This window comes from Hydra vulgaris, chromosome 01, assembly GCF_038396675.1.
Source record: "Hydra vulgaris chromosome 01, alternate assembly HydraT2T_AEP".
Taxonomy (NCBI): Eukaryota; Metazoa; Cnidaria; class Hydrozoa; order Anthoathecata; family Hydridae; genus Hydra; species Hydra vulgaris.
In genome coordinates this window covers 53,937,123-53,964,253 of record NC_088920.1, presented here as the reverse complement: position 1 = coordinate 53,964,253, position 27,131 = coordinate 53,937,123, and the positions used below count along the sequence as shown (strand labels likewise).

At 28.1% G+C, this 27,131-nt stretch overlaps 1 protein-coding gene across 25 annotated transcripts in view; it reads left to right on the top strand.

Moving 5' to 3' along the window:
• Positions 1-23,252, top strand: part of LOC100203833 (uncharacterized) — a 76,102-nt gene extending 52,850 nt beyond the window's left edge. For all 25 annotated transcript variants that reach the window (XM_065788617.1, XM_065788610.1, XM_065788604.1 and 22 more), the window contains 6 exons: positions 9,268-9,357; positions 9,562-9,798; positions 10,139-10,274; positions 18,598-18,800; positions 19,162-19,252; positions 23,176-23,252. In XM_065788617.1, the coding sequence (XP_065644689.1) occupies positions 9,268-9,357; positions 9,562-9,798; positions 10,139-10,274; positions 18,598-18,800; positions 19,162-19,252; positions 23,176-23,248 (830 nt within the window). In that variant the 3' untranslated portion in view covers positions 23,249-23,252. The remainder of the gene's footprint in view (positions 1-9,267; positions 9,358-9,561; positions 9,799-10,138; positions 10,275-18,597; positions 18,801-19,161; positions 19,253-23,175) is intronic.
• Positions 23,253-27,131: the final 3,879 nt, after the last annotated feature.

Here is a 27,131-nt window from a genome sequence, read left to right as displayed (position 1 = left end):
AATTTAAAAAAGTAAAATAATTTTATAATTTGTTTTGAAGCATAAGTTAGAACCTATTATTATTTTTATCACAGCATCAGTTTTGGTTGTTTTAATGTTGTGTAAAGAAATTAGTTCTACAAGTGTAATCAGTATGACCTTTGGACCTATTCTTTTTAATAACGCTTTGCTTAAGAAAAGTTTTTCTTTTTAGTCTGTTAAAGATTTAATTAAATTTTTTTATTCTGATTCACTCCCAACAAGGCTTCAAACAATCTCTATTAAGTTGGGAGTTACTTGAAAAAAAGAATAGAGTTAAAGAGCATGGTAACGGTTGACAGAGATTTAAAAAGTTGAAGGTTGTATGAGTAAGGAAAACATGAAGATGGGAGAGAGAGTTTTTAGAGCATGCAGGGACATTAAAAAAATGAGAATTTGATGAATGACAAGTCAAGTGAGGTTGAATTTTAGTTGATAGAACTAGAGATGAAAAGAGAAAGAGATGCAACTTAACGACAATGAAATGAGGCTCAAGCTTAGCAGATTGATCGGCTCCAAATAAGTTAACAATGCGTTTTTGGACCTTGTCTAGAAGAGAAAGAGCATTAGTAGAAGAACCAGCCCAAATATGACAGTAGTATTCCATACAGGGACGAATAAGAGATTTGTAGAGGTAGACTATGAAATCAGGAGAAAGAAAATGGCAACCAGTATAAAGAGAAGCAACCTTAACAGTTGTTAATTTAGCAATCAATTGTATGTATGGTTTCCATGAAAGGTCAGTAGTAAATGATAATTTGAGTAGTATACAACCGGGGTTGATATCTGACCGGGGCCGGGTTTGATAAAATATAGCCAGGGTAAGGGCCGGGGCCGAGTTTGGAACCGGGGCTGCATAAACAATTATACATCATAAAGTATTTTTTTTTTATTCAAAACTTATGTTATATTTTGTATATATATGCATATATAAACATATGATCAACATGATCATCATAATCATCATTACCATCATGATTATTATCACCCTCATTATCATCATCATCATTGTCATCATCATCAGGCTTTAGCTTTCTTTTTTTATTCTGTTTCTCTAATATAAACAAACTAGAGCATTTTCTTTCTTTAACTAAACCTCATTCATACAATATATAAGGCACTCTCTTCAAGTTTTCTTACTTCTACCAGTACCATTTTCTCCTGAAGCTTTTACCTCTCTATTTGCTGATATCTAAATCACTTTAATCTTCTCTAACAAACGTTGTCTGATAAGACGCTTTTTTCTAATCTGTCTAAAACTATGCCTCCTTTTCTTGTCGTGTTAGAGTCACAGAGTCATCTGGTCATCTTCTATTTTGGCAAATACTACACCATATAAATACTAAAGTTGATATAAATATGAAAGAATATTGTTTGCTAGCATCTAAATAAATAGCAAAAATATGCTTATACCCATAATATGTATGCATAAAGCACATCTTGGAAGCTTTTATTCTTTATGGAATAAAAGCTCGGAAGCTTCTATTCCTTCTCTTCAATATTAAGTCAAGCCTCATTCTACTCCACATTTTTTACCATCTTGAGCAATGGCTTTATTAAACAGTAATCATTTTTTTCGTCTTTTTTACAAAAACATGGCTTCTAATGCTTAAGTTAGTTCTCAATTGAAAACTTCTACAGTTTGTGCTCCAGAATTCTCTTCTTTTTTTGCTAAACTTTTAAAAAGTGCTAAATAAGTGGTTTCAATTTTTCAAAACTCTAGAAAACACTTTGAACTCTCCAACTATCCTATGATTAGTCTTCACTATGTTATTAGTTTCTTTATATAAAGTTTTTGAGATTAATAAATTATTTCTTTCTAACTGCAGAATTAAAGTTATTCTTGAAGGTCAACACTTCACTTTATTTCAAGTAACTTTAAGGGTACCACAAAGTTCTATCTTTGCTTCTGTAATGTTTCTTATCTACAACAACAATCTTCATGAAAATATTACATCTAAAGTACCTCTATAAGCTAAGGACTCAACTTTACACTATTGTCTTAACAAAAAATCTTCACTTTTTGATTGCTTAGAATAAGCACCGACTTTTAATCTGATCTCTCTTCTGTAATAGCCTAAGACTTGCAGTGGCTTGTGGATTTAAATTTTTTAAGGCAACAAAACTCATTTACTGCAAAATAATATTGCAATATTGTTGGCATTCCTATATTGACGAAAAACAACCCTCTTACTATCAGACAAAGTCTAAAAGCACAATGTAAATGTAATTAGACCTGCTTTATCTGCCAAGCTTAAACCACTCTCCCATTGTTGTAAGGTTGCATTTCTTTCTTTTTTCTAAAAATACTATCATGGTCAATGTTTAAACAAGCTATCATCACTATTACAATAAACCAAAACTCATTTATAATTGGCTTCTTAACCAACAAGTTGCATCCTTTTACTGTATCTGTCCCTTCATGCTATAAAAACTTTTATTAATTCAGTTTTTTGTCCTTTCACATCAAAAAATTTTTAATACATCCTGCAACTTTTAAAGTCTTCAGTTAACCATTTTCTAGTATTTTAACCTGTCCTCTATTTTAAAGTAATTCATTTAATAGTGGTTGCTTGCAATCTTGTTGAAAGTAAATTAAAGTTTAAAAATATATAAATATATGCCAGTATGTAATAAATAATAAATGTAAAAATAAAATTATAATACAAAAAGTATTATAAATTTTTTTCCAGCCCCGGCTATCCACCCCTGCTAAATCATATAATTTTGTAGAGTAGATGTAAAGATGAGGACTCAGTAAGAGGATTGCCATTTATTAATATAGGAATGTTGACAATACTGCGACAGTTGTTTGCAGTAAATAATTGAGTTTTATTGGTGTTAATATTTATAAGCCTCTGTGAGCCGCAATCTGTTACAGAAGTGAAATCAGATTCAAGATGCCGATCTTTTCTATGCAAGCAAAAAGAGAAGACTTTTTGTAAAGACAGGAGTATAAAGTTGAGTCATCATTAAAAAGAGCTACTTAGATGTAAGATTGTCAAGAAGATCATAAATTTAGATAAGAAACAAAATAGGACCAAGGATAGAACCTTGAGGTACCTCAGAATTTACTGGAAATAAAGAAGAGTGTTAGCTTTCAAGGATGGCTTTAATAAAGCGATTAGAAAAAAACAATTTGATAATCAAAAGCATTCCCAGATACACCATATGAAACAAGCTTATGGAGAATATGCCAAAGTATGCCAGTATGCCAAAATATGCCAGTATGCCAAACTTTTTCAAAAGCCTTTTATGTCAAGAGCAATACGTCTCAGACATGAAAGGCCCTAGCCTCCATCTAATGCACGATAAAATCTTTTAGCCACAGCAGTTAGCAAGTCAGCCGTAAAGCAAGAGGATCAAAAACTGTACTGATTGTCTGGCAGCAAGTTATTTGACTCAAGATAGAATGTAAGAAATTTGTTTATCAAAGGCTCAAAGACCTTGCTAATAATGGAAAGAAGACTGATAACTGGAGGGGTCAGAATATTCACCGGAGTTTTTGAAATTTGGACAACAGATGCCATTTTCAAGCAGGCTGGTAGACAAGACTCAGTCAAGCACTTATTGGATAGTTTAGAGAGAATTGAAGAGAGTCCTGCTGCCTTGTGGGATTTGGTTTCTAAACAAAGGCTGGAAGGAGTTTGCTTTCTATCATCAGTACTATTTAAAACCGGTTATGCCTATAGTAATATATACATATATATACATGTATATATATATATATATATATATACATGTATATATATGTATATATATATATATATATATATATATATATATATATATATATATATATATATATATATATATATATATATATATATATATATATATATATATATATATATGAAGTGCTTGTTGTGAAACAATGACAAGCCACAAAAACAAATATTTGAGACAAATGACTTTTAAGTTTTATTTAAATCTATAAAATCAGTGCTTACCTATTATTCTCTCAAATTTATACATCATAAAAATACTAATGGATATTATATATTGGACAAAAAAAATAAATAAAAATGCGAAGTAATGTGGAAAAAATAAATTTTATTGAAAAAAACTGTGGCTTGTAATACTATTTCGAAAAAATAAACATAACTAATCTAATCTACATATTTAACAATAAAAATCACTTTTATCTAAAATAATCTCAGGATCTTTTTCTTCAGTCTCACCAATCATGGCTTGTAAATTATTATAAAATTGGTGGTGTGTTGGCGGTATATACGGCAATAGAGTTTTAATATTGTCAATCTTTTTCTTCGATATTTTTAACAATGTTATATATTTCTGCTCTAACTCAGCAAGTGATGTCTGCAACGGTCTTCCTTTCATTGCAATATTTACTTGTTTGTACTCATCTTCATCAACATCATGTTTGATATAGAAAACCTTAGTATTTTCTGCATTAAAGTGATAGGAAACTGTGATAGCGAAATCTAATCTTTTACCATCGTTTGTATACATAGTTCTTTTAATATTTGCAAGAATAAAGGCAAAATTTAAAAAATCTGTTTGCCTCATATCTGTTACTTCAAGCTGTGTTTTTCTGTTTGCTTTGCTAGTAATATCGTGCCATTCTCCTAGAGAATAAATTTTTGGTGCATTTTTTCTATTAGATTTTTCTATAAGAGCAAAGTCTCTATCCGAAGGAAGATGAGTATGGCCACTTATAAGAAAATTATGAATTATGCTTTTAAATTTTTTCACTTTTACCAACTGTAACCAGAGAGCCATCAGTAGCCAATTTTTGTTTTGTCGGGGACAATTATCATTTAAGATTATTAAGTCATCTACTTCAGTTATTTTGCTTAAATACTTTAATTTAATTTAAATACAATAAAATGCTGGACCAGTTGTTAATTTCGGAAGTGGCAAAGCCTGTTGTAAATCGAAAGTTTTTACTAATTTTCTATTGTTGTTTTTTGAAACTGTCGTTACCAATTTAAGCTTTTCTTGCATAGCTAGGGTCTTTGCATTATGGAGTCTAAGTTCATTTTGTAATCGAATCAACTCTTGATTGTTGGCAACTATTCTTTTTGGCTCTATTTTAATATTGAGTTAATCACAAGTTTTGCAGGAGTCCGATTTTGGTAATTTAAAACCAATTTGTTTGGGGTGTTACTCTAAAATAAATATACAATAATATAACAAGCCACAATATTGAACTATTTTTCTTGTCTTATAATATTAAGTGCAATATAATAACAAGCCACAAAATAAATGTTTACCTGTTGATTTAAAGCTATATTTTCAATGTCATCAGGGACATAGTCTTTATCAGCATCACTATCTTCAAAATCACTACTTGTAGCACTATTATCACTGATATTTTTTTTTAAATCAGCAGAAACTGTTTTATCGTGTTGGCGTTTTGGCGCCATTTTGTACGGCATGTCATTGTATAACCTCAAAATATCCTAATTAACACATTTTGCAGTGAGATGATTTTATAATTATAGCTCCTATTTTAAGAATTATGCCTTAATATCTTTTTTGTGTGTGTGTCTTTTATACAGTTTGAGGTGCCTTAGTTACTGTTTTAGCTCACCTGTAATCTACTTTACTACTTTATATTTATGTTTGCATTCTGTCTAAAACTCTGGCCCAGTATTGACTCACCCATAAACTGCTCTCTGTATGTTTGTGTTCTGTCTATTTATGTTTATATGTATGTTTGTGTTCTGTCTGAACTGCTGGCTCAGTGTTTACTCACTCGTAAGTTACTTTATGTATGTATGATTTCTGTTTAAATGTTTAATTGTTTAAATCTGTTTTGATGCATTAACTAATTAGACACTCCAACTATTAAACCTACGCTCACCCTTATCTCTAGAATTTTGTTGGGTATAATATTTTTCCTAATGCATTTCCAAAATATCATACCAGATGTTTCTTTATCTATTAGACTGGCATAGATGTGGTAGTGGTGTAGTGGTAGAGTGGTGTAGTGGTAGTGGTGTAGTGGTAGTGGTGTAGTGGTAGAGTGGCGTACATGCGGTAGTGGTGTAGTGGTAGAGAGCTCGCTTCATAAGCAAGAGGTTCCACGTTCGATCCCCACCACGTCCCTGGTAGTACCGTGCTCAACTTGTTTCTCTGCGCAGCGGCCTTGTTCGTCAAGTTTTGTGTTTCAGAGTTATAGAGTTGAGAGAGGGTTATAACCACAATTAAGTAGGCTCCTCGTCTGTAGTGGCATTCTGGGCCTTGGGGAGGTGAACTAAAAAAAAAAAAAAAAAAAAAAGATGTAAACCTGTGCTACATTGTTTCCTGCCTAGGATGAAGTATGCTAGATCTTCTTGACTCTTCTCATATGTTTTTGCTTGTGCCTCTTTGATAGTGGCTATGCAACACTTCCTGTTATCTCCTAATAAGAGTACAGATCTAAAACTCAGTTGAATAGTTCTGAGACCGGCTGGTAAGTAAGGTTTCCAAAACTCTGTGGTAGCAGAGTTTTGGAAACATTACTTATTCTGTTAGTAAACCAAAATATTAAACATAAAAACCAACCCCACTACCTAACTATTTTAATATATATTTTACTAATATTCATGTTCTATGAAGCAAACTTCCATCATTTAAATCTTACCTCCTGCAATATTCACCAGACTTGTTTGCTCTTAGTGAGACTAATTGAAATTCTGCGATTCCTTCTTCAGTGTTGTTAGGTACTATCCTTTGATTTGCAAAGACTCCAATACTCACATGCTTGGCTAAGGGGTATACATACGCATTAATTCACCTATTTGTCGTAGAATCAAGTTTGAATCCTTTGACCATTCCTTTATGTGTTTCCGCTTACACCTCTTCACTCTATCACCTTTCTCTTTATTCTCTATTGTTTTCCTTCTTCCCAAGACTGCGCTCTTTTAGGTATACTTTCTGATCAAATTGACCTTTCTCTCTTTACTCCTCTGCCAATATTGTTGTTATTGGTGATTTTAATGCTCATCACACTGAATGGCTTGGCTCTAACACCACTGACCCTGCTGGCACTAAAGCCAATAACTTCTGCATTTCTCGAACTCTTACTCAGATAGTTAACTTTGTGATTTATTTTCCTGACAACAAGAATTATTTACCTTCATTCCTTTATTTATGTCTGATCTTTGATCCTAGCTTGTTGCCAGTTTCTCCTTTTTCTCCCTTAGATGGTCCTGACCATGCAATGATCTCTTCAAATCTTTCATCTCATACTTTATTTTTGAACTCGCCCTATCATCGCAGTACTTACTACTACCCGAAAGCTGACTGGGACTCTTTTCGTGATTTTCTTTGTGATGGTCCTTGGGTTAATGTCTTTTCCTTCTTAACTGAAAAATGGGCCTCCTACATAACATCCTGGATTCAAGCAGGAATGGAAGCTTTTATTCCTTCTCATCGGTTCCAAGTCAAGTCTCATTCTACTCCATGGTTTTCACCCTCTTGTGCAGCTGCTATATTTAATTGTAATCATTTTTATCATCTTTTTCAAAAGAAAAACTCTTATAAGAACAAACAGCTATTTTATTATTGCAAGAAATTGATGTAAAAAGATCCTATCAGATGCTAAGCTCCATTATTCTCAATTCACTAAATCTCATATTTTATCTCAGAAGTTAGGCTGTAGAGACTTTTGAACAACATTCCTGTCACAGTTTTACAAAAGTGTTTTTGGCATTACTTGAATGATCAAAAATTAGTATTTATTTTAAATCTCCTTAATAATCTTTATTTTATTTTAGTCTTCTTTATCATCCTAATCTTAATTACCATTATTGCATTATTATATACATCTATATTATATATATATATATATATATATATATATATATATATATATATATATATATATATATATATATATATACATATATATAATATATATATATATATATATATATATATATATATATATATATATATATATATATATATATATATATATATATATATATATATTATATATGTATATATATTATATACATATTATATGCATCTTGTTTTTAAATAGATACAGTAGTGGTAAAATGTAACTAAATGATTATTTTGTTTGAAACAAACAACGATGGAATACTTTTTAACTAATTTTTTACTATTTTAATTGTTTACAAGAAGGCCCATTGTTTAATTATCAAAAAAAATTTGTTACAATCAAGTTGATATATAGTAATGAAAAATTAAAATTCACTTTAATAATGACATGAGGAAGACCATGCAAGAAGTTACTGTGAATAAAAAGACCATACAAGATGTTTCAGTGTAAAAAAATACTAATTTATGTTATTATAAAATTTATAAACAAGAGACAATTTATGAATCACAGAATTTGTGGAACACAGACAATTAATAGAGAATGTCCTGGTTATAACATTAAACTATTTCCATATAAGGACAGGTTCAAGACCAGGACATCAAACAGGGACAGTTCTCTTTAGTTATGGTGAAAGCATTGTAACTTAAAAATAATAACTCTAATATAAAAAAATTAAGATACTAATATATTTGTAAATTTGAAAATCAAGTTGCAGATTTGAACTGGGAAATTAAATACGGTTTTTTAAATATCAGTTATTTGTATATTAAGTTCTTTTCTATTTTTGGAACAAAATTTTTCGAAATTTTGTTTCAAAAATAAATTTCATAGAAAAAGGTGTATTTTCCTTTATGAAAAAAAAAATATATTTTTCATAAAGAAAAAAAAATTATATATATATATATATATGTGTATATATATATATATATATATATATATATATATATATATATATATATATATATATATATATATATTTATATATGCAAACTTTTCTCATTATACACTGTGTTTCATCTCATGATGTAAAATCTCAATCTGTGACTCATCAGAAAATCTTAATTGATAAAACACACTAAAAATTCAAAAAAATTTGACAAGTGATTTTCTACTAATTTATTATTGTTGTGTTTTTTAAGAGCAATGAGCACTTTCTTTTGTAGAATACATTTAAAATTATTCAAAAAACGATTTAATATGTGTGTGTATGTATATTATATATATGTGTGTGTTTGTGTGTGTGTGTGTGTGTGTGTGTGTGTGTGTGTGTGTGTGTGTATGTGTATGTGTATATATATATATATATATATATATATATATATATATATATATATATATATATATATATATATATATATATATATATATGTGTGTGTGTATATATATATATATATATCAAAATAAGGAAAAAAAGTTAAAGTTGAATTTAATTGTTTTGTTTATAATGTTAGGTCAAAGTCAAACAAATAATAATGAAAAAGGAGTATGTGCTGACAGCCCAATAAATTACAATGTCACACTTCGAGGTGGAGTTCATTCTGGTAAGTTTTTTAAACATTTGTTGCCTGTTGATAAATTGGACAAGCTAACAAAATGAAATATGTTAGCCATTGGTTTTTTGATAAACCTGTGTATAAATTATGCTTGACTTTAAAATGTCATTGTTTTTTTACATAGAAAGGATGTTGATAATTTAAATGGTATTTAATGGTTTTTAGAAGTTAATTACATTTATATTAATACAGGAAAATTTATTGAGCTTGGAGAAGGAATCAATATGCGTGAATGTGTTTCAAAGTGTTGTGATACTCCATTGTGCGATGTTGCTTTTATGTTTTCTGATAAATGCTATGCAGTTGGTTGCTTTGATGAGGCCAGTTGCCAGGCAGTAATAGCAAAACCTTCTAATTTAAATCCAAAACTGGCATACGTGACAAAATACAGACCAAATACAGTTTTATCATTGGATTCAGCTACCTCAGGTAAATCTTTATTCATTGGGTAATATTTACAGACTTTAAATTTTTTTAATTTTTAGGTTGATTAACTTTCATAGATAGAAATGTTTCCCATAATCCTTTTTTTTTTTACAGCGTTTGTTTTTTTATAAATAAGCTTTCTTTTGCATCATGCTCAAGCCACCTTTACCTTTACTGTGACACCCTAATACACTCTATTAGACACACTATTTTTAAACATATATAGATTGATTTTTTGATTGATTTTTAAGATTTTTTGTTTGTTTGTTTGTTTATTTTTTTTCAAAATTGTATTTGTACTTTGTGTTTTGCTTTGCGTATAACTTTTACTTATTTATGTCAGGTATTCTATTTGACATTAACAATGAGAATCCCAAAACCTGTGATCCTGAAACTATTGAGCACGGACCAATTCATGTTAACAAAACATTATCTGGTGGAATGAAATATGGCTACTACTCTTACCTTGGAAAAGCTTAGTAAGTTGTTGCTCATGTATAAAAATGTTGTTGTTCATGTATAAAAAGAGTTTGATTACATTTAGATAATAAGAAGCAGCACACAGCACTTTTTTGATCACTAACATTCAATTTTTAACATATCTGTTGAAACTTTTTGTAAAGTTCAAAGTTATTCATAAAATGGTTTTTAAAATTACTTTTTTTTAATGACAAACTATATTATGTTTATTCGTAACACCATTTGCTTATGTTTCCAAAATTATCACAAAATTTAGGTCATTATCACAAAATCATAGAAAAAACTCAAAGCAGCATTAGTCATAATTTACTCAAATTGTCTGCTTGCCCTGTGTGTGGGGCAAGATGGTTTAAACAAGTTAAACATAACAATACATGTTGAATGTTCACCAGGTGTTCACACTTATCTTTCCAGATTTATCAATCTATTTTATAAGTTAAATTTTTAATTTTTTGTTGCTCTTTCTTAATCTCATTCTTGTTTGGTTGAATCATGTTAGCTTTAGTTTAACTACATTTTTTAAAGCATTTAACTCAACCCAAAATCTTTTCAAAATTTTATGTTTGGCTAATTCTTTGGTTGTAAAAGCATTACAGAAAGCATCTATTTTAGGCAGACCTAATCTATATGCAACTCTATTTTTAATTATTACAGTTATGTATCTTTTATTGGTTCTACTGGTATATTTATCAATAAAGTTTTTCTAACAGCTATTGATAAGTCAGTCTTTTTTTTGCAATGACATTGTTGTATTGGTTAAATACATCCTTGACCAACGTGATCTTCCATCAGTTGAATATGTGATCAAAGCAGATATTGTTGGAGACTTAGAGTTTCTATAGGCCTGTATAAATAAATTGAATAACCTATAAGAAAAAGTAAAACAAAAATAAAACTTTTCCTATTACTAAGGTATATATATATATATATATATATATATATATATATATATATATATATATATATATATATATATATATATATATATATATATATATATATATATATATATATATATATCTTAGTATATTATATATATAGAAAAAATATTTTAACAATTTTGGATTGTTATTTTGTTTAAAAACTCCCCTTGGGTATAATTTACTTTTATATTTGAATAAAAATGTTTATCAAATATAAAATATGTTATAGTTTAATCTGAAAAACTACTAACCTGTTATAAAGACAAATTTGTTCTGATTTGAGATTAATAAAAGAAAAACTTAGTATTAGTAAAACTTAGTGAAGGACTTATTATTCATTTCAATGTGTGTAAAAAATAAAAAAATACACTACAAATAAATCAAGTTCTAATGTTTTCACTAAATAGAATCAAATAACAAAAATACTGACTAATCCTCACATGTGCACCTTTAAAAAAAAAAATTTGATAAAAATTAAAATGAAACTTTTTTATTTTTAAGCTTTCAAAAATTAAATTTTGTGTGATAAAAATCTTTACATAATGTTATAAAATTTAAAATCTAAAACTTCTTTTTTTTGCTTGTGAAAATATTTTAAAAATTCACTTAAAAGAATGCATATAAAATATAACTTACTTGGCAGCTCTTTTGCATTTTCATCATTATCATTATCATCTACTTTCTCCTCCTTCTTCTTCTCCTCCTCCTCCTCCTCCTCATCATCATCATGGAGTTTTAATAACAAACTCAGTTCCCACTCTATATTTTACGAAAGTATATTTCTGATTTTGTTGATTGCTTCTGAATAATATCCAGGGCATATCACTAAAATCTCAACTACCATTTATTATCTTGGTTAAGGTACAAATAGTAGTAAATACAAATGGTATAAAATATAAGATATAAATGGTAGTTAAGATAAGGTAGAGACTTAACTATAAACTATATATATACTATTATTTTTAATATTACTACCTTATAGCATAAACTATAAGGTAGTAATATTAAAACAAATTTATGGAAATAAAATTGATAGTTGAATTAATAATCATAATAAAATATTTTTACTTATCAATTTTTTTATATTGAAAATGTCATCTGAGCTTTCCAGCCATTATTAATTACTTTACTATTGGGTCAAGTTGAAATAAGGATACTATCTACAGCTGTTAAACAAGCTGTTGGAGTAGTTTTTGTAATGTTGGCAATTTTAATCATGTTTTTTTTTTTTTTTTTGTAAATTGTTAGTATATAAATTTTGTTGAATATTTTTTTCTTCTGGTAATTGTTAACATTTAAATTCTAATAATAATTTTTTTTTATTCTTTTGTTTAAAAAAAAATTTTCATAAATGTTATTATTATTTATTTATAGCATTATATCTGCTTTTTCTACCGAGCTTTATTTATCAAACTAAAATTTGATTAGAATCTATCCCTGGTTTTGTAATAAATTTGGAAATGAGCTTTAGGCTATAACTCTTTTTTATAAAAATGTGGTTTAACATAGACTAGATACAAGAAATCATTTATATATATATATATATATATATATATATATCTATATATATATATATATATATATATATATATATATATATATATATATATTTATTAGGGTGTCCCAAAAATATGAAGTTTTAAAATATTGATGTCTCACCCCATTAAATATGTCTGTATGGTAACAGTAGTTTACTTGCCAAGTTTTAGCCCATTTGGACAATGTTTAGAGGTCCCTCAAGGGGTCGAAAGTTTCCGATTTTGGTGTTTGATCGTTCACTACCAACTTTTGATACAGTGTTATATGATATGTTTATAAATGTTTTATGATTTGTTTATACAAATGAAGCAAAACATATAATTCTGAAAAAATATCTGCAATGCCTTTTATTTTTTAATTTCAAAAATTCGGTCAAAAATGATTGAAAAACAAGATTTTATTGAATTTCAGTTCGCTTGAATATTAATTAACAAGCATTAATGTAGATTATGGAAATAATTCAAATTTTAGCTAACAGTTCACGATTATATTCTGCAAAGTTTTTCCTATGCTGTTCAACCACTTGAAGCAAAAATTGTTTCTGCTCTTCGTCTTTGGTGATGGTTTCATTGAAATGTTGTACCAACGCTACTCCCCGTTCTGCAGAGTCATTGATGCAAACCAGATTCCTTACAAACACTGCTGCAACTTGGAAAGAAGGAGTATCTGACCAGTTTTCAATAGGTACATTAAGAAAACTGGCATCAATATTGGATGTTTCAAAAAATGTTTTAGACGCACGCAAATTGTCAAAGCTTTGTGGTAGTGTTTTCATCAGATGTGGGCCTCGATCTGCTTGTATTGTGCGGACAAGATCAGTCTTTTCTTTATCAGACAGGAGAGATGAAAAAAGAGCAAGAGTTGCCAATTCTGGACTCATGGACCAAGAATGACGCAGCATCATTTTTAATCCAGTCGAACCAAGAACTGCATCGTCGTAGTCATGCAAACGCTGTATCAACAAAATATCATTCACAGGTGCATCAGCAGTGAGCCTGCATGAAAACCATGACTGAAGATAAGTCATGGTTTTCATGACTTATCTTCAGTTTTAGATAACGGATGATAAACCGATTCAAACATTGAATACCTTGTAATTCTTGAGCTGTTAAGTTAAAAATGCTTTTATTTACGGTGAATAATAGTTCAATTTTTAATGCGTAGATGGTTTTTGCCATCCATCATTCCCTGTGCAGTGCACCAGGTTTGCGAATAGCTACATCAACCTGCAGCCCAACCATTTGTGCAGCAAGAAGTAGAAACTCTAAATAGTCATCTCGTGAATGTCTGACCTCAAGTTGACATTTGATGAATGCTTTAATTGCATCTGAAACAATTATCAAAGGGGTTGATCTGGCTTCTGGTGTGTGATTCATTTCTGTCCATTTTTCACGAAACCTTTTGAAAAATAAAATTTCTGGTCCAGTGGATGGTCCAAGACAAACATTGAATACATCGGCAAGCAACACTTCAAACATATGATGACGGCAAGCCATCCATAATAAATTACGTCCCATGGCTTTTTCTAGAAGAGTGCAAGCTCCATTGAGTTTTCCAGTATTGGAAGCTGTCGTGTCAAAGCACATGCCAACAACCATTAATTCACACTTCCAAGATTTTATATGTTCATGAACTGCATCAGCAGCTGCTCGTCCTGATCCAGATGCTAACTTTGGAACTTCAAGAAGTTTTGTAGTGCCATCGACAAGTGATGAGAGCAGGTAACCAATCTACGTTGACCACACCAGTAACATCGGTCAAAAGTTTCCCATCCCAATGAACAATGGATTTTGAGGGAACATAATTTTCTTTTATAAGAGCTGCAGCTTGTTGATGATGGTGCTGACGATGTCTATGCATTGTACTCTTGGAAAATATTGTCTCTGATATCGGAACACCAGCTTCGTTGAATGCCGATGCAATAATCATAGTTGACTTTCTAATGCTGAAATTGTCCTATCCAGCACAGCTGCAACTTTGGGAGATATAATGTCTCTGCGATGTCTGCGTTGTGTTGTAGAATTTGTTTTACTTAAGCATGCTGATTGTACAAGAAATTCTTCATCAGATTTATCATCTTCATTAGAATCATGGCAAACGGATGATGTTGTTGAATGTGTTGCACTGTCCAGTTGTTGGTCTGCAGCTGACTCTGCTGTTGATGATAACCTACTCCGTCCACGGTAAACAATTTTTGATACAGCATCTTTTGCTGCATTATCGACATCCCTGATAAATTGTTTTTGACGTTTAGCAACTCGTTTTTCTTTAACCATAAGTTTTTTGTCCACAGACCCAATCGATCCCATTCTTGATTGTTGTTGTAATTTCAAAAACTGTCTGTCTTCATCAGTTTTTATCAACTGTTCAGAGTTGGCATGGCTTAGATGTCAAAAAGTTGATTCAACTTATTTGTGTATTTTTTTTGGTTCATTTGATCAGTAGAGTTCTCTTACAATGCTTCATCAAACGAACTTGGTCAGCATACAGATCTTTAATTTTCTGTATTATGTGATGAACTTGGTCAGCATACAGATCTTTAATTTTCTGTATTATGTGATGTTTTTGTCGTACAGGCAGTCTTGATTTTACCCAAAATGGGAGCAGTTGCATCGTGCACTTGTTGTGCAGCTTTATTAATGTTTAGCTTCTGTACACGGTAATAGAATACAAAATTTTTCATGACATCTTGGCCTGAAGGGAGGCGAGCACCTGAGATGGTTTCTTTTGGAAAGTCGATAAGCCATATATTGTTATTGCTTCTGGTTACTGTAGCCATACCCTAAAAAAATAATACAAGTACCAATGACAGTATAAGTGTTATTAAGTATAAGTAGTTTAATATTGTATTTAAATATTTTAATATATTTTAGAAATATTTGGAGAATGCAATTAAAAAATGATTACATAATTGTTATATTATTAGTACAATAATTAACAAACTTACAAATTGTTGCTGTATTTCTTGTTTTTTTCACCAATTTATATACAATAAAACATGAACAAATTGTGTTTACTAAAAATAAAAGAAAACAAAATGGCCACTTGGTCATGTGACAATAGCACTGCAGCAAATAATAATAAGTAAAAGTAAAATTTGTTTCTAAACTTTTGTTTAAAATAGCGAGTTGACTGGTCAAAAATATACATTTTTTGCATTCTCTAATAAAGATTATCATTCTATAGGTAATTGTTAATAATATTTTAAACTCTAATTAATGTCAGCAGTGAGATAATTAAACTAGTTTGCATTTCTAGCTTTATTTCACTCATTTTGTGCATATTGTTTAAGATTATTGATATGGATTTTGAATTAACTCGATAGTAAAATTTTAAAAGCCCTTGGGGGACCTCTCAAACTTGTTCAAATGAGCTGTAACTTCACCAATTTAATTATTGTACCCAAGAGACACTTTTCAGAGGGTGAGACATCAACTATTTAAAAAAAAAAATTTCTGTTCATTTCTGGGACACCCTAATATATATATATATATATATATATATATATATATATATATATATATATATATATATATATATATATATATATATATATATATATATTTATATATATATATATATATATATATATATATATATATATATATATATATATATATATATATATATACATATATATACATATGTATATATATATACATATATATATATACATATATATACATATATATATATATATATATGTATATATATATACATATATGTATATATGTATATATATATGTATAAATATATATATATATATATATATATATAGTATATATATAGTATATATATAGTATATATATAATATATATATATATATATATATATATATATTTATATATATATATATATAGTAAAAAAAGTGGTTTATTGTTACCTTTGCCTTGTTTAAAAAGGCAAAGTAACAGTGAAGAAATTATGTGATATTTCTCCATCAAGCATAAATTATATGATTTACCAATAGGTTTTAATGATTCAGCCTGATCTAAGATTTTCCACAAAATAACAGGATTTAAACCCTTCCTTTTAATACTCCGCACAAATTTAGAAAGTTCTTTTAGTTTATTTTGGTTAAATAGTTTATGGAGCTTATGATTTTTTGGGAAGCTTTCATTGATTAAATTAAGGAAAAGTTTGACTATGTTTGCCTTGAGGTTAATTATAAACGGAGGGTTAAAACTTTTGTAGAGTTCTTGGGAACTGAAGAACTTTTTTACTCGAGGAAATATTTCTTATACCGTTAGATATTGTGGGAATAGGTTTAAGAATATGCGGAAGATGGTTTGAATTAACATTCGGGGGATGGTTTGAATAACAGATTGTCAGATTCTATATAGCAGAAAAGAGTTGTTAGACAGGTAGAGCAAAATAGTCAATAAAGTTATCAGTTTTTAAAATAATTTTTATTGTTATATTTAGCATTATATTTAGAATTTTCCTTTAAAAAAATGATGAGATTTTTCTTTATTATTTCTGATTGCAGTCCACAAATATTATGGAAACAGCAAAGTCTGCCATCTCAATATAAACCGTTGGTACGTAATTCATATTCTTTACTAATGGTAAATAAAATAAAAAAGCCTACCAATTCACTTAACTCAGCTTCGTCAAAGCTTCCTATTGTCTTCAAAAATCTTAATCTCCTGATTTTTTAACTCACATTTTTTTGTAAAAAGTAAGAATTTATTTAGGAATTGTGGAGGAAAATCAGGACACTTAGTTTTTGCATTGTAAAAACTGGCATAAATGCAAATTGGCATAAGTGCGCCGAAGAAATTTCCAAACATTGGCATAAGTGTGAAGCAGTTACAAAAACTGGCATAAGTGCAAACTGGCACAAGTGCGAATTGGCATAAGTGCGCCAAAAGAATTTACAAACATTGGCATAAGTGCAAACTGGCATAAGTACGAAGTAGTTGTAAAAACTGGCACAAGTGCGAACTTACGTCATCCGCACTTATGCCAGTTTGCACTTATGAAATTCATGCTTATTCAGTCGGCCCAAGAATATGTGTTCCAAAAGTCCCATAATTTTGATAATAGTTTTTAATTTAGTATATCATTAACTGTAAAGTTTAGTTATTTGATTATTTAGCGAATTTATTTTTTGTAAAAAAATTTGAAAAAATGTTTTTTTTGTTTCATCAAAATCAAATTAAGAATTGAACAGAAAATAAAAAATTTCAATAAAATTTTTTCTTTTTCTTTTGAGAGGGAGAGAATATATATATATATATATATATATATATATATATATATATATATATATATATATATATATATTTATTTATGTTTATATATATAGATTTATATGTATGTATATGTATGTGTATATATATATATATATATATATGTATATATGTATATATATATATATATATATATATATTTATTTATGTTTATATATATAGATATATATGTATGTATGTATGTGTATATATATATATATATATATATGTATATATGTATATATATATATATATTTATTTATTTATGTTTATATATATAGATATATATGTATGTATGTATGTATGTGTATATATATATACGTATATATATATATATATATATATATATATATATATATATATATATATATATATATATATGTATATATATATATATATATATATATATATATATATATATATATGTATATATATATATATATATATATATATATGTATGTATATGCTTATATACAATGTATATAAACAACTATTAAATCTAATATTTTGCAAATCTATGTTAAAAGTTGTTACATCAAAAGTTTTATTACAATTTCTTACATTTTATTGAAAAAAACAATTTCAAGTTTTAAATTTTATTTTTATGTCATTTTGTTTAAATATAGTGATATTAAAAGTTGTCTCAGTAAGTGCTGCGAGTCGGGAAAATGTGACATGGCCTATTTAGTAAACAAAGAGCAGTGTTTCTCCGTCAAATGTTTAACACCTGAGCTATGTGAAATAAGAGATCATCCTTTTAAAAATAAATGGATTGAAATTTCAGCACTTGTAAAAAGTTCAGAAACAAAGAAAAAAAAATATCAAGCAGGTAAATTTTTGAATTTTATGAAATGGGTTTCCAAATCTTTTGTTTATTTCCTTTTTAGATGTATTTTAAAATTGTTTGTCATTTTATCTTCACATTTTTTAAAATTAAAAAAACATTTTTTTTCTAGTTAAGTGTTATTCAAAATGTTTAAGGGGCTTGGTGATAAGACTGAGTTTGTCTTCTTTTTGCCCCAGCCATGGGGAAAAAAGAAGACAAATTTTACAATTTTTCTCAAAAGAAGACAAAATACTTACATTTCTTGTTTAAATTTTGTAACTTTTTCTTTATTGCAAAATACATAATGATATTAAAAAATAAAAAGACATAAACAATTAACTTTAATAAAATTATTAATTTTTAGTTTCTGTGTTACCTTTGTTGCTTGTTTCTTTGGTTGTTATGACAGCTGGTTTGACAGGTTTAATTTGGGCTATCCTAATATTTGTGAGACGGTAAGTAATAACTTTCAATTTTTCTAATTTGTTTTTATTTTATAACAACTATATAACAATCACATTGAATGATTTAAAAAAATATTGGTTGATAAAAATGTACACTGTATAGTCTGTATACACTTACTATTAACTACTAAGATTTTCACTTTTTTCTTGACTTTTACAGTAACATTGCCCATTCATCGTTGATCGTCATAAATCTACCTTCTTTTTTTAATGCTACATTATATCTTCAAATTTCACTGCTGGCCATTAAAACACTGAGGCATATACTTTACTGGTTTGTTTTGAACTTTCAATATGGACTTCTTGTTATTTAAGCAGATAGGAATTAATTAAAAACAGTCATTTTAATAATTAATTCAATTTAATAACAACCAGTTTTAATTTCATTTCAATTTTTTTTTTTAAATTACCTAAAAAACAAATGTTACTTTTTTTTTCTTCTTATTTTTGTTTGACCAAACTATGTGTTGTTAATAAATATACTGTTTTTAATTTGATTAGCAATATTTTTATCAAACTATTTGTTATTAACTAGTTAAGCACTTGGTTTGATCCTTAAACTTTTTATATAAATCTTTGTTATTATCAAAAATTTGATATTTTCTGAGTACTTATACCTTTTGAATTTTAACATCTAATTTTTCAATAGGATTAATGACATATTATCAGATATCACTTTACTTTTGATTATTAGCTCTACATGTTGAATCACATTATTTGCTGTTGGACAACCATCTTTGTTGGATTTAAAATGTTTATTAAAAACTTTTTAAAGTGAATCAAGTGCTTTTAAATTTATTTCTGAACCTAAACTGTAATCTAAATACTAATCAATACACTTGGCTTTTACTTGATGCATTTTAAATACATGGTACATCATCTTTTTGGTACCAAAATAATGACACCTGAGCTTTTCAACCAATATATAAAAATTTGAATAAGCAATTCATACCCAATTTCTTGCTGGCATCGTGCGTCTGGCATTGCGTGTCTTTTTTCCTTCTAATCTTATTTCTACAAGTCTTTTCATTTCCTCCATGTCAGTAAGTTTCATGGAAAATTTGCATGCAGAATTTTAAGGTGGTATTTATGACTTGGAATGTAAGTGATGAATTTTAATGAATAATGTCAAAACTAATCACCAGTCTTTCTTCCATTTTTTATTTCCATGCTTAAATAATATTTTTAAGTTTAACTAAGAAATCAAAATAATTAAAATGTCATTAATTTTATATAAACTTAAATTATAAATTAAAATTTAAGATTCCAAACTTAAGTTATAAACCTATTTTAAGTTTTATAAGTGGTATAAGTTAAGGTACAAGTTGTGTAATTTTATGTAAGTTGCGAATTGGTGGTTGCAAGTTAGTGGTTGCAATTTAGTAGGTAACCACAAACTCGCAACTTACATAACTTGCACAATTTAAAAAACTTTTTTTCAGTTTTACCTTGGTTGTTCATTACCTTTTTTCAAACTACATTGCAACTAATCAATTTCTTTTGAACCCCTTAACCATTTTTTATGTACTTCCAATGCCACTAATTAATTTATAAATTAGCCTCTCTTCACTTAGTCACCTTTCTCTTTTGTCTCTTTCTGACTGTATTCCTTTGGATGCAATTTCTGACCAAATTAACCAAGCCCTTTCTCTTTATTCTTTAGCCAATATTAATGTTATTGGTGACTTCAATTCTAATCTCCATTATTTCAGTTTACTAAATTTTGTATCTTATTTCATAAGTTAGGCACTAGAGACTTTTGGAAAATCTTCAACAATGTCATTAACAAAGGTAAATTAAACATTTTATCTCTAATTCGTGGGACTAATCTTTTTTCCTCTGGCAAGAATAAGATAGAATATTTCTTTCATTGTCTTACAAAAGTTTTGTCCAGACCTCTTTTTAATCCTCTCTAAACTATTTAATGCTGAATCTTGTTTTCCTGGCTGCTGGAACTTCTGTGGTTCCAATTTTTAATAACTCTGAAGAACACTTTGACCCCTCCAACTATCCTCTGATCAGCCTTCTGACTATTATTAGACAATCAACGTGATTCTTGATCTTTTTGTTCTATAGCTGACTTAGTAACTGCTGTAACTAAAAGATTCTATCATGCGCTAGATAGAGGCAGCAAGGCAAGGAGACATAGACAAAGCAACTGCTCTTGACATATTAAAAGCTTTCAGTGAAATTTGGCATGCTAGTCTTCTCCATAAGTTTGCTTCATATTTTTGAGTCTTCTCCATAAGTTTGCTTCATTATTTTTCTTGTTTATTCATTATTGTTTCTTATCCACGTTAATGAACTTCTTGATCTCACATCTAATGTGACTTTATTTGCTAACAAATTAACTTTATACTCTTGTCATGACCAAAAGTCTTCTCTTTTGAATTGCTTAGAACAGATTTCAAATCTGATCTCTCTTTTGAATTATGAATTTTAACTTCTACAAAAAGTTATTTACTGCAAACAACTATTGCAATATTGTCAATATTCTTATATTATTCAATGGCACCCTCTCACTGAATCCTCTTCTTCATGTTTTCTTAGATTATTATTCAGTACTGAGCTCTCATATAAACTCATCATTTTTAAATCATATAAATCGCAAATGTTATACAAACTATTGCAAAGTTAGCATTTGCTAAGATTCTATTTATTGTGCTTGCCATTTTTTTACTCTCGAATTTATTCTCTACCTCTTCAAATCTCTTGTTCTTCCCTGTATGGAATACTGTTGTCATATTTAAGCTGGCTCTTCTAATGACGCTCTTTCTCTTCTAGACAAGGTCCAAAACTGGTCCAAAATCCAAGAAGGTCTAAAACTGTATAGTAAATCTTGTTGATGCTCAAATGAGCTATCATCTCTATGAGCTATCATCTCAAGTTCTATCAACCTCGCCTGACTCCTCATTCAGCAAAATTGTATCCTTTTACTGTATCTGTCCCTTCATGCTCTAAAAGTTTGTCTAGTTTTTTTATTTACCCATCAATGATTTGAAAACTTCTCTCCCAATTTCATTTTTTTAATCACAATCTTCAACTTTCAAGTATTCTTCTAAACTTAATTAGTATTCTTTCTAAACTTAATAGTGGTTGCTTGCAGCTTTTTTGGGAGAGAATTAGTATTTATTTTTTAAATAAGATAAATAAAATAGATATATTTAAATAATATAAGATGAATTCTTTATTGTATTATTTTATAGTGAGTGTTAATTGTTTAGTGGGAATTTCAGTCATCCATTATAATTATTTGAGTATTTTTTCTGAGTGTATCCTTACTTACATGATGTTAAATGATTAGTACTCCAAGGGATTTGTTGATGGCAGTTATTAATAAAGAACTTAATTTAATGTTATGTGTTATAACAACATTGATTTCATTATTTGATATACTTGTTAGATTTTAAATTAACATGATTTTTCAATATTCTTATAAAAATGTAATTACTACTAATTTCGATTAGATTCTTGCTTTTCACAAGTGAAGTCAAACCTAACCAATTTTGAAAAAATAAAAATGTTTCATTCTTTGTGTTATACTGCCACTGCACTTTTCTGTTTGGTGACCTTATAATATAATATATGTTTTAATGAATTGTATACTAGAGCAAATGCTAGAGTATAATACAGAGTAAACTATAATACTAGAATACTACAAATAGCAGGCTATAATACTAGAATACTATACATAGTTAACTCTAATACTACAATACTACAGATAGTTAATTATAATACTACAATACTATACATAGTTAACTATAATACTAGAACACTACACATAGCAAACTATAATACTACAATACTACACATAGTTAACTATAATACTAGAAAATTATATTCTATTACATAATTATAAAAAGTACAGTTATTCGTTTTTATCACATTTTATAAAAAGGTCTGAAATTTTTTAGACATAAAACAAAGAAGCAAAATGAAAAATCAAATGACGATGAGGATGATGGTATTCCTCGACCAGAGAGATAAAGTCCGGATCAGAGAGATGAAAAGTTATAGAAGCAATTCTTGCAGGATTAAAGAATTTTAAAAATTAAAACAGAAAAATTATAGAAAATAAGATATGGAATAATAGATGGAATGAAAAGAAAATTGGAATAATGATAATAATAAATGAAAATAATATTTGGAATGAAAGCAAGCACATCTGATAAAAGTATTTGAACCATTTGAGTGAAATTTTAAAGTAAAGTGTTTAATGTTTGGTAATCGATTAAATAAATGATTAATGACAGATATTAATAAAGTTTGATAAACGACCAAATTTTATGATTATTTAAAGTTCGGAAGTCATTAAATACCGCTAAGATAGCAAAGGACAAAATTCCTGTCTTCATTATTTTCTTGTTTACAAAGTGACCGAATTTATTCATAAAAAAGTTATTTATATATGAAAGTTAGTTGAAGAATCAGTTTATAAAATGACGAGCCTTCATTAAAACAATGCAATGGCGATTGTTTTTAGTTAGAATAAAAGACGAGTATAAAAAGTTATGCAACAAAATAAAAAATGGTAAACCAATAGTTTGAGCTTCCAAATAAAATTAGTAATGAAGAACTTGTTTATTAATTGACAACTTGTTCATGATGACCTTGTATTTACAATGCTGAGCTGTGTTTTACCCATGAACTTGTTTATACAATGACAAACCTTAATTCAAGGAAAACTTGTTTATACGACGACAAACCTTAATTCAAGGAAAACTTGTTTATACGATGACAAACCTTAATTCAAGGAAAACTTGTTTATACGATGACAAACCTTAGTTTAAGGAAAACTTGTTAATACGATGGCAAACCTTAACTCAAGGAAAACTTGTTTATACGATGACGAGCTTAGTTCATTGAGAACTTGCATGGGCGATTTTTTTAAGTTTGATTTTCAACAGCGTTTTTGTTTTCTTTTTTTAAATGTTAATGTATGTTTTCAATTTTTGTTATTTTTATAACATTTTGTGATGTTGTACACTTTCTTCTACATGCATGCATTCATATCCGCCAAATTTTTTATGACTTTTTTTCTTCTTCATCGAATTGAAGACATTTTTTAGCAACTAAAAGTTTTTTAAAAATTGCTGAAAACTAAAAAAGTTTTTGCAATTTGTTTTGCAGTGAAAAGAAAAATGTCATTTCTTTGCAACCCGATATATTTAGTGTTAAATATTACTGACGCTGAAAGTGTATTTAGTTTTTCAGAATTTAGTTTTTATATATGTGTATATGTTGAAGGTACTGTAAATATAAACTCAAAGTAGATTTTGTTTATTACATTGTTTTTTTTTTATCAATTGTTTATTGCTTTAAATTTTCAAAATTGAATCTTCGCCATTAGTTCCCAGCTTTATGATGGCCGAATTGTTAAAGATATTACTGGGTTCCTAAAGCTGATGCAGTGGTCAACTTGGCGTTTCTAATTGTTGTCAGACAATTCTGTGGTGTTAATCGTAAAATAGTTTAATCAATTATTGATTCGGACTAGTTTTGAAGAGTTGTTATTAGAAAGTATTATGTTCCGCTGAATTTTTTTGTTAACAGTTTTTGAACCGTTGCTGCAGAAGACCCTGTTAACATAAAAAAAATGTAACACTTAAATTCTTTTAAAAATATGAGTTGCATTATTTGTAAAAACTCTTAGGGTAGAGCGGGGCATATACTAGGGTAGAGCGGGGCTCATTGGGACACTTAAGAAACAAAAGTTGCGAATAAACTAATCATAGTAACACTTTTTTTATAAATTTCCTAAAATTCATCAGTATAAGAAAACCAAAAAACAAAAAAAAAAGTTCTAAATCACCTACGACAACCAACGAAACTCAAGACTAGCAAAATTTAAACATTTTGCAAGTGGGTGGCGCATAAGTGGGTGGGGCAAAGCAGGACAGTTTAAAAGCACCAGTTATTTGTTAATTATAAAGCTTTAAAAATGATAAAAAATAAAAGCTATCTATCATTTAAACAAGTTCAAACATTAAACTCTCAAAAAAGTAACACCAATACAAACTACACGTCCATACACCACAAAAAAGAAATAATTAAAAAATTTGTTTTTTATTATAAAATACCTCCACCCTACCCTAACCTATATATTATTAAATTGGTAGCTACTACTAAATTTAAAATTAAACAAAAAGTATTATGAATCTCACAATCACACAAAAAATATCAAGAAACTATTTGGTAATATTTTTGATGAGCTGGCTTTTTAGCAATATGCCAATATATAACAAATTTAAATATGTCGTATGTATCAGCAGCTTTTGTAGTTCTAAGTTCCTTTTTACTCATAACTGAAACTGCATTTTATCCCAATTTGGATGATTGATCTTTCTTAAATAATTTCTTACCATGTTTGTTTACTTTAAACACTATTAATAATCGAAGTTAAGTTATAAAAATTTCTTTGAATTTATTACTAATATTGCTTTTCTAAATAAGGAAAATAATATTTTTGATTATAAATAAATACTTTGGATTAAAAATAAAATCATCAAACTGTAAACATCATCACGGAATGGTAGTAATATAGTCAATTATATAAATAACTTGTTCTCCCGATATGCCCGACAAAAGTTATTTTACTGAAATTTTTATTCAAAAAGTTCTCTAGATATTCTTTAATAACCCGGTTCTAAAAAAGGATATAAAATACTCTCTAAAAAAGGATATAAAATACTCTCTAAAAAAGGATATAAAATACTCTCTAAAAAAGGATATAAAATACTCTCTAAAAAAGGATATAAAATACTCTCTGAAAAAGGATATAAAATACTCTCTGAAAAAGGATATAAAATACTCTCTGAAAGATATAAACTTTTTATAAATAAAGGAAATCAGCAATAGTTCAAGATAAATCTTTTGTCGTTGTATCGCTTGAGAAAATACACTAGTTTTGTTTTTTTGCAAACTTACTGATGCAGTTTGGTGCTTTTAATGCACTTTAGTATTCCTAAAATATAATTATTATTAATATATATATTATAAATATATATATATTATAAATATTATTCCTAAAATAAGATTTTTTTTACAATAATGAAGCACAATAATTTAAAATATTTTATCAAAAAAATTTTGAAAAAAAATAACTTTTTGTTGAGATTAAGCTTCAGGTATAACTGTTCCCTTGTGCGCTACTGTCCCGATATGCCCCGCTCTACCCTAAAATATTTTACATTTAGAATTAGTTTTCTTATTTGCACAAGTTTTTGACTTTATTGGCTAGATATAAGCAGCTTTATTTAAAAAAAAATACCTTTGAAGAAATTTTTTTTTTAAATACAGACTTTCCGCACTAGTCATTTATTTATGCAAATACTTTTAAAGAACTTATCTAACGACCAAAAATTAATATTTTGAACTGAAGGAAATTAGCAAAAAGTTGCGGGCAAGCTTTCTCAAAACTTTAAAATAAAAAAGTCTGAAAAAATTATTACCTTGGATGTTACACTGACAGTGGCTTATAATAAAACATCTTATAAAAAGGGTTTTCATAGGATGCTTCGTTGACATTAGGGTCCGTTTGAATTAGGAATCTTGAATTAGGTATTGTTCCTGATAAGTTAAAATTACACTAATCTTAAGGTTGACTTCAATACCAAAAATCTCAAATAACAAAGCAATCTCTATCTTGAGATTTGTTATTTGAGATTACTGGTATTGAAGTCAACCTAATCAGGGTTTGTTTCTTGAAAAGCAGACCCCGAAGAACGACTTGTTGTATAGAAAGCAGTTTGGTTTCAAAAATATACATTCACTTAGTAGTTGAACTACTCGACGTAGTTAGGCGAGTTAGCAAAACTTAAATCAAAATTTTTTTCTAAAAATTAGTGTTGTGACCAAAACTAAAAATCGT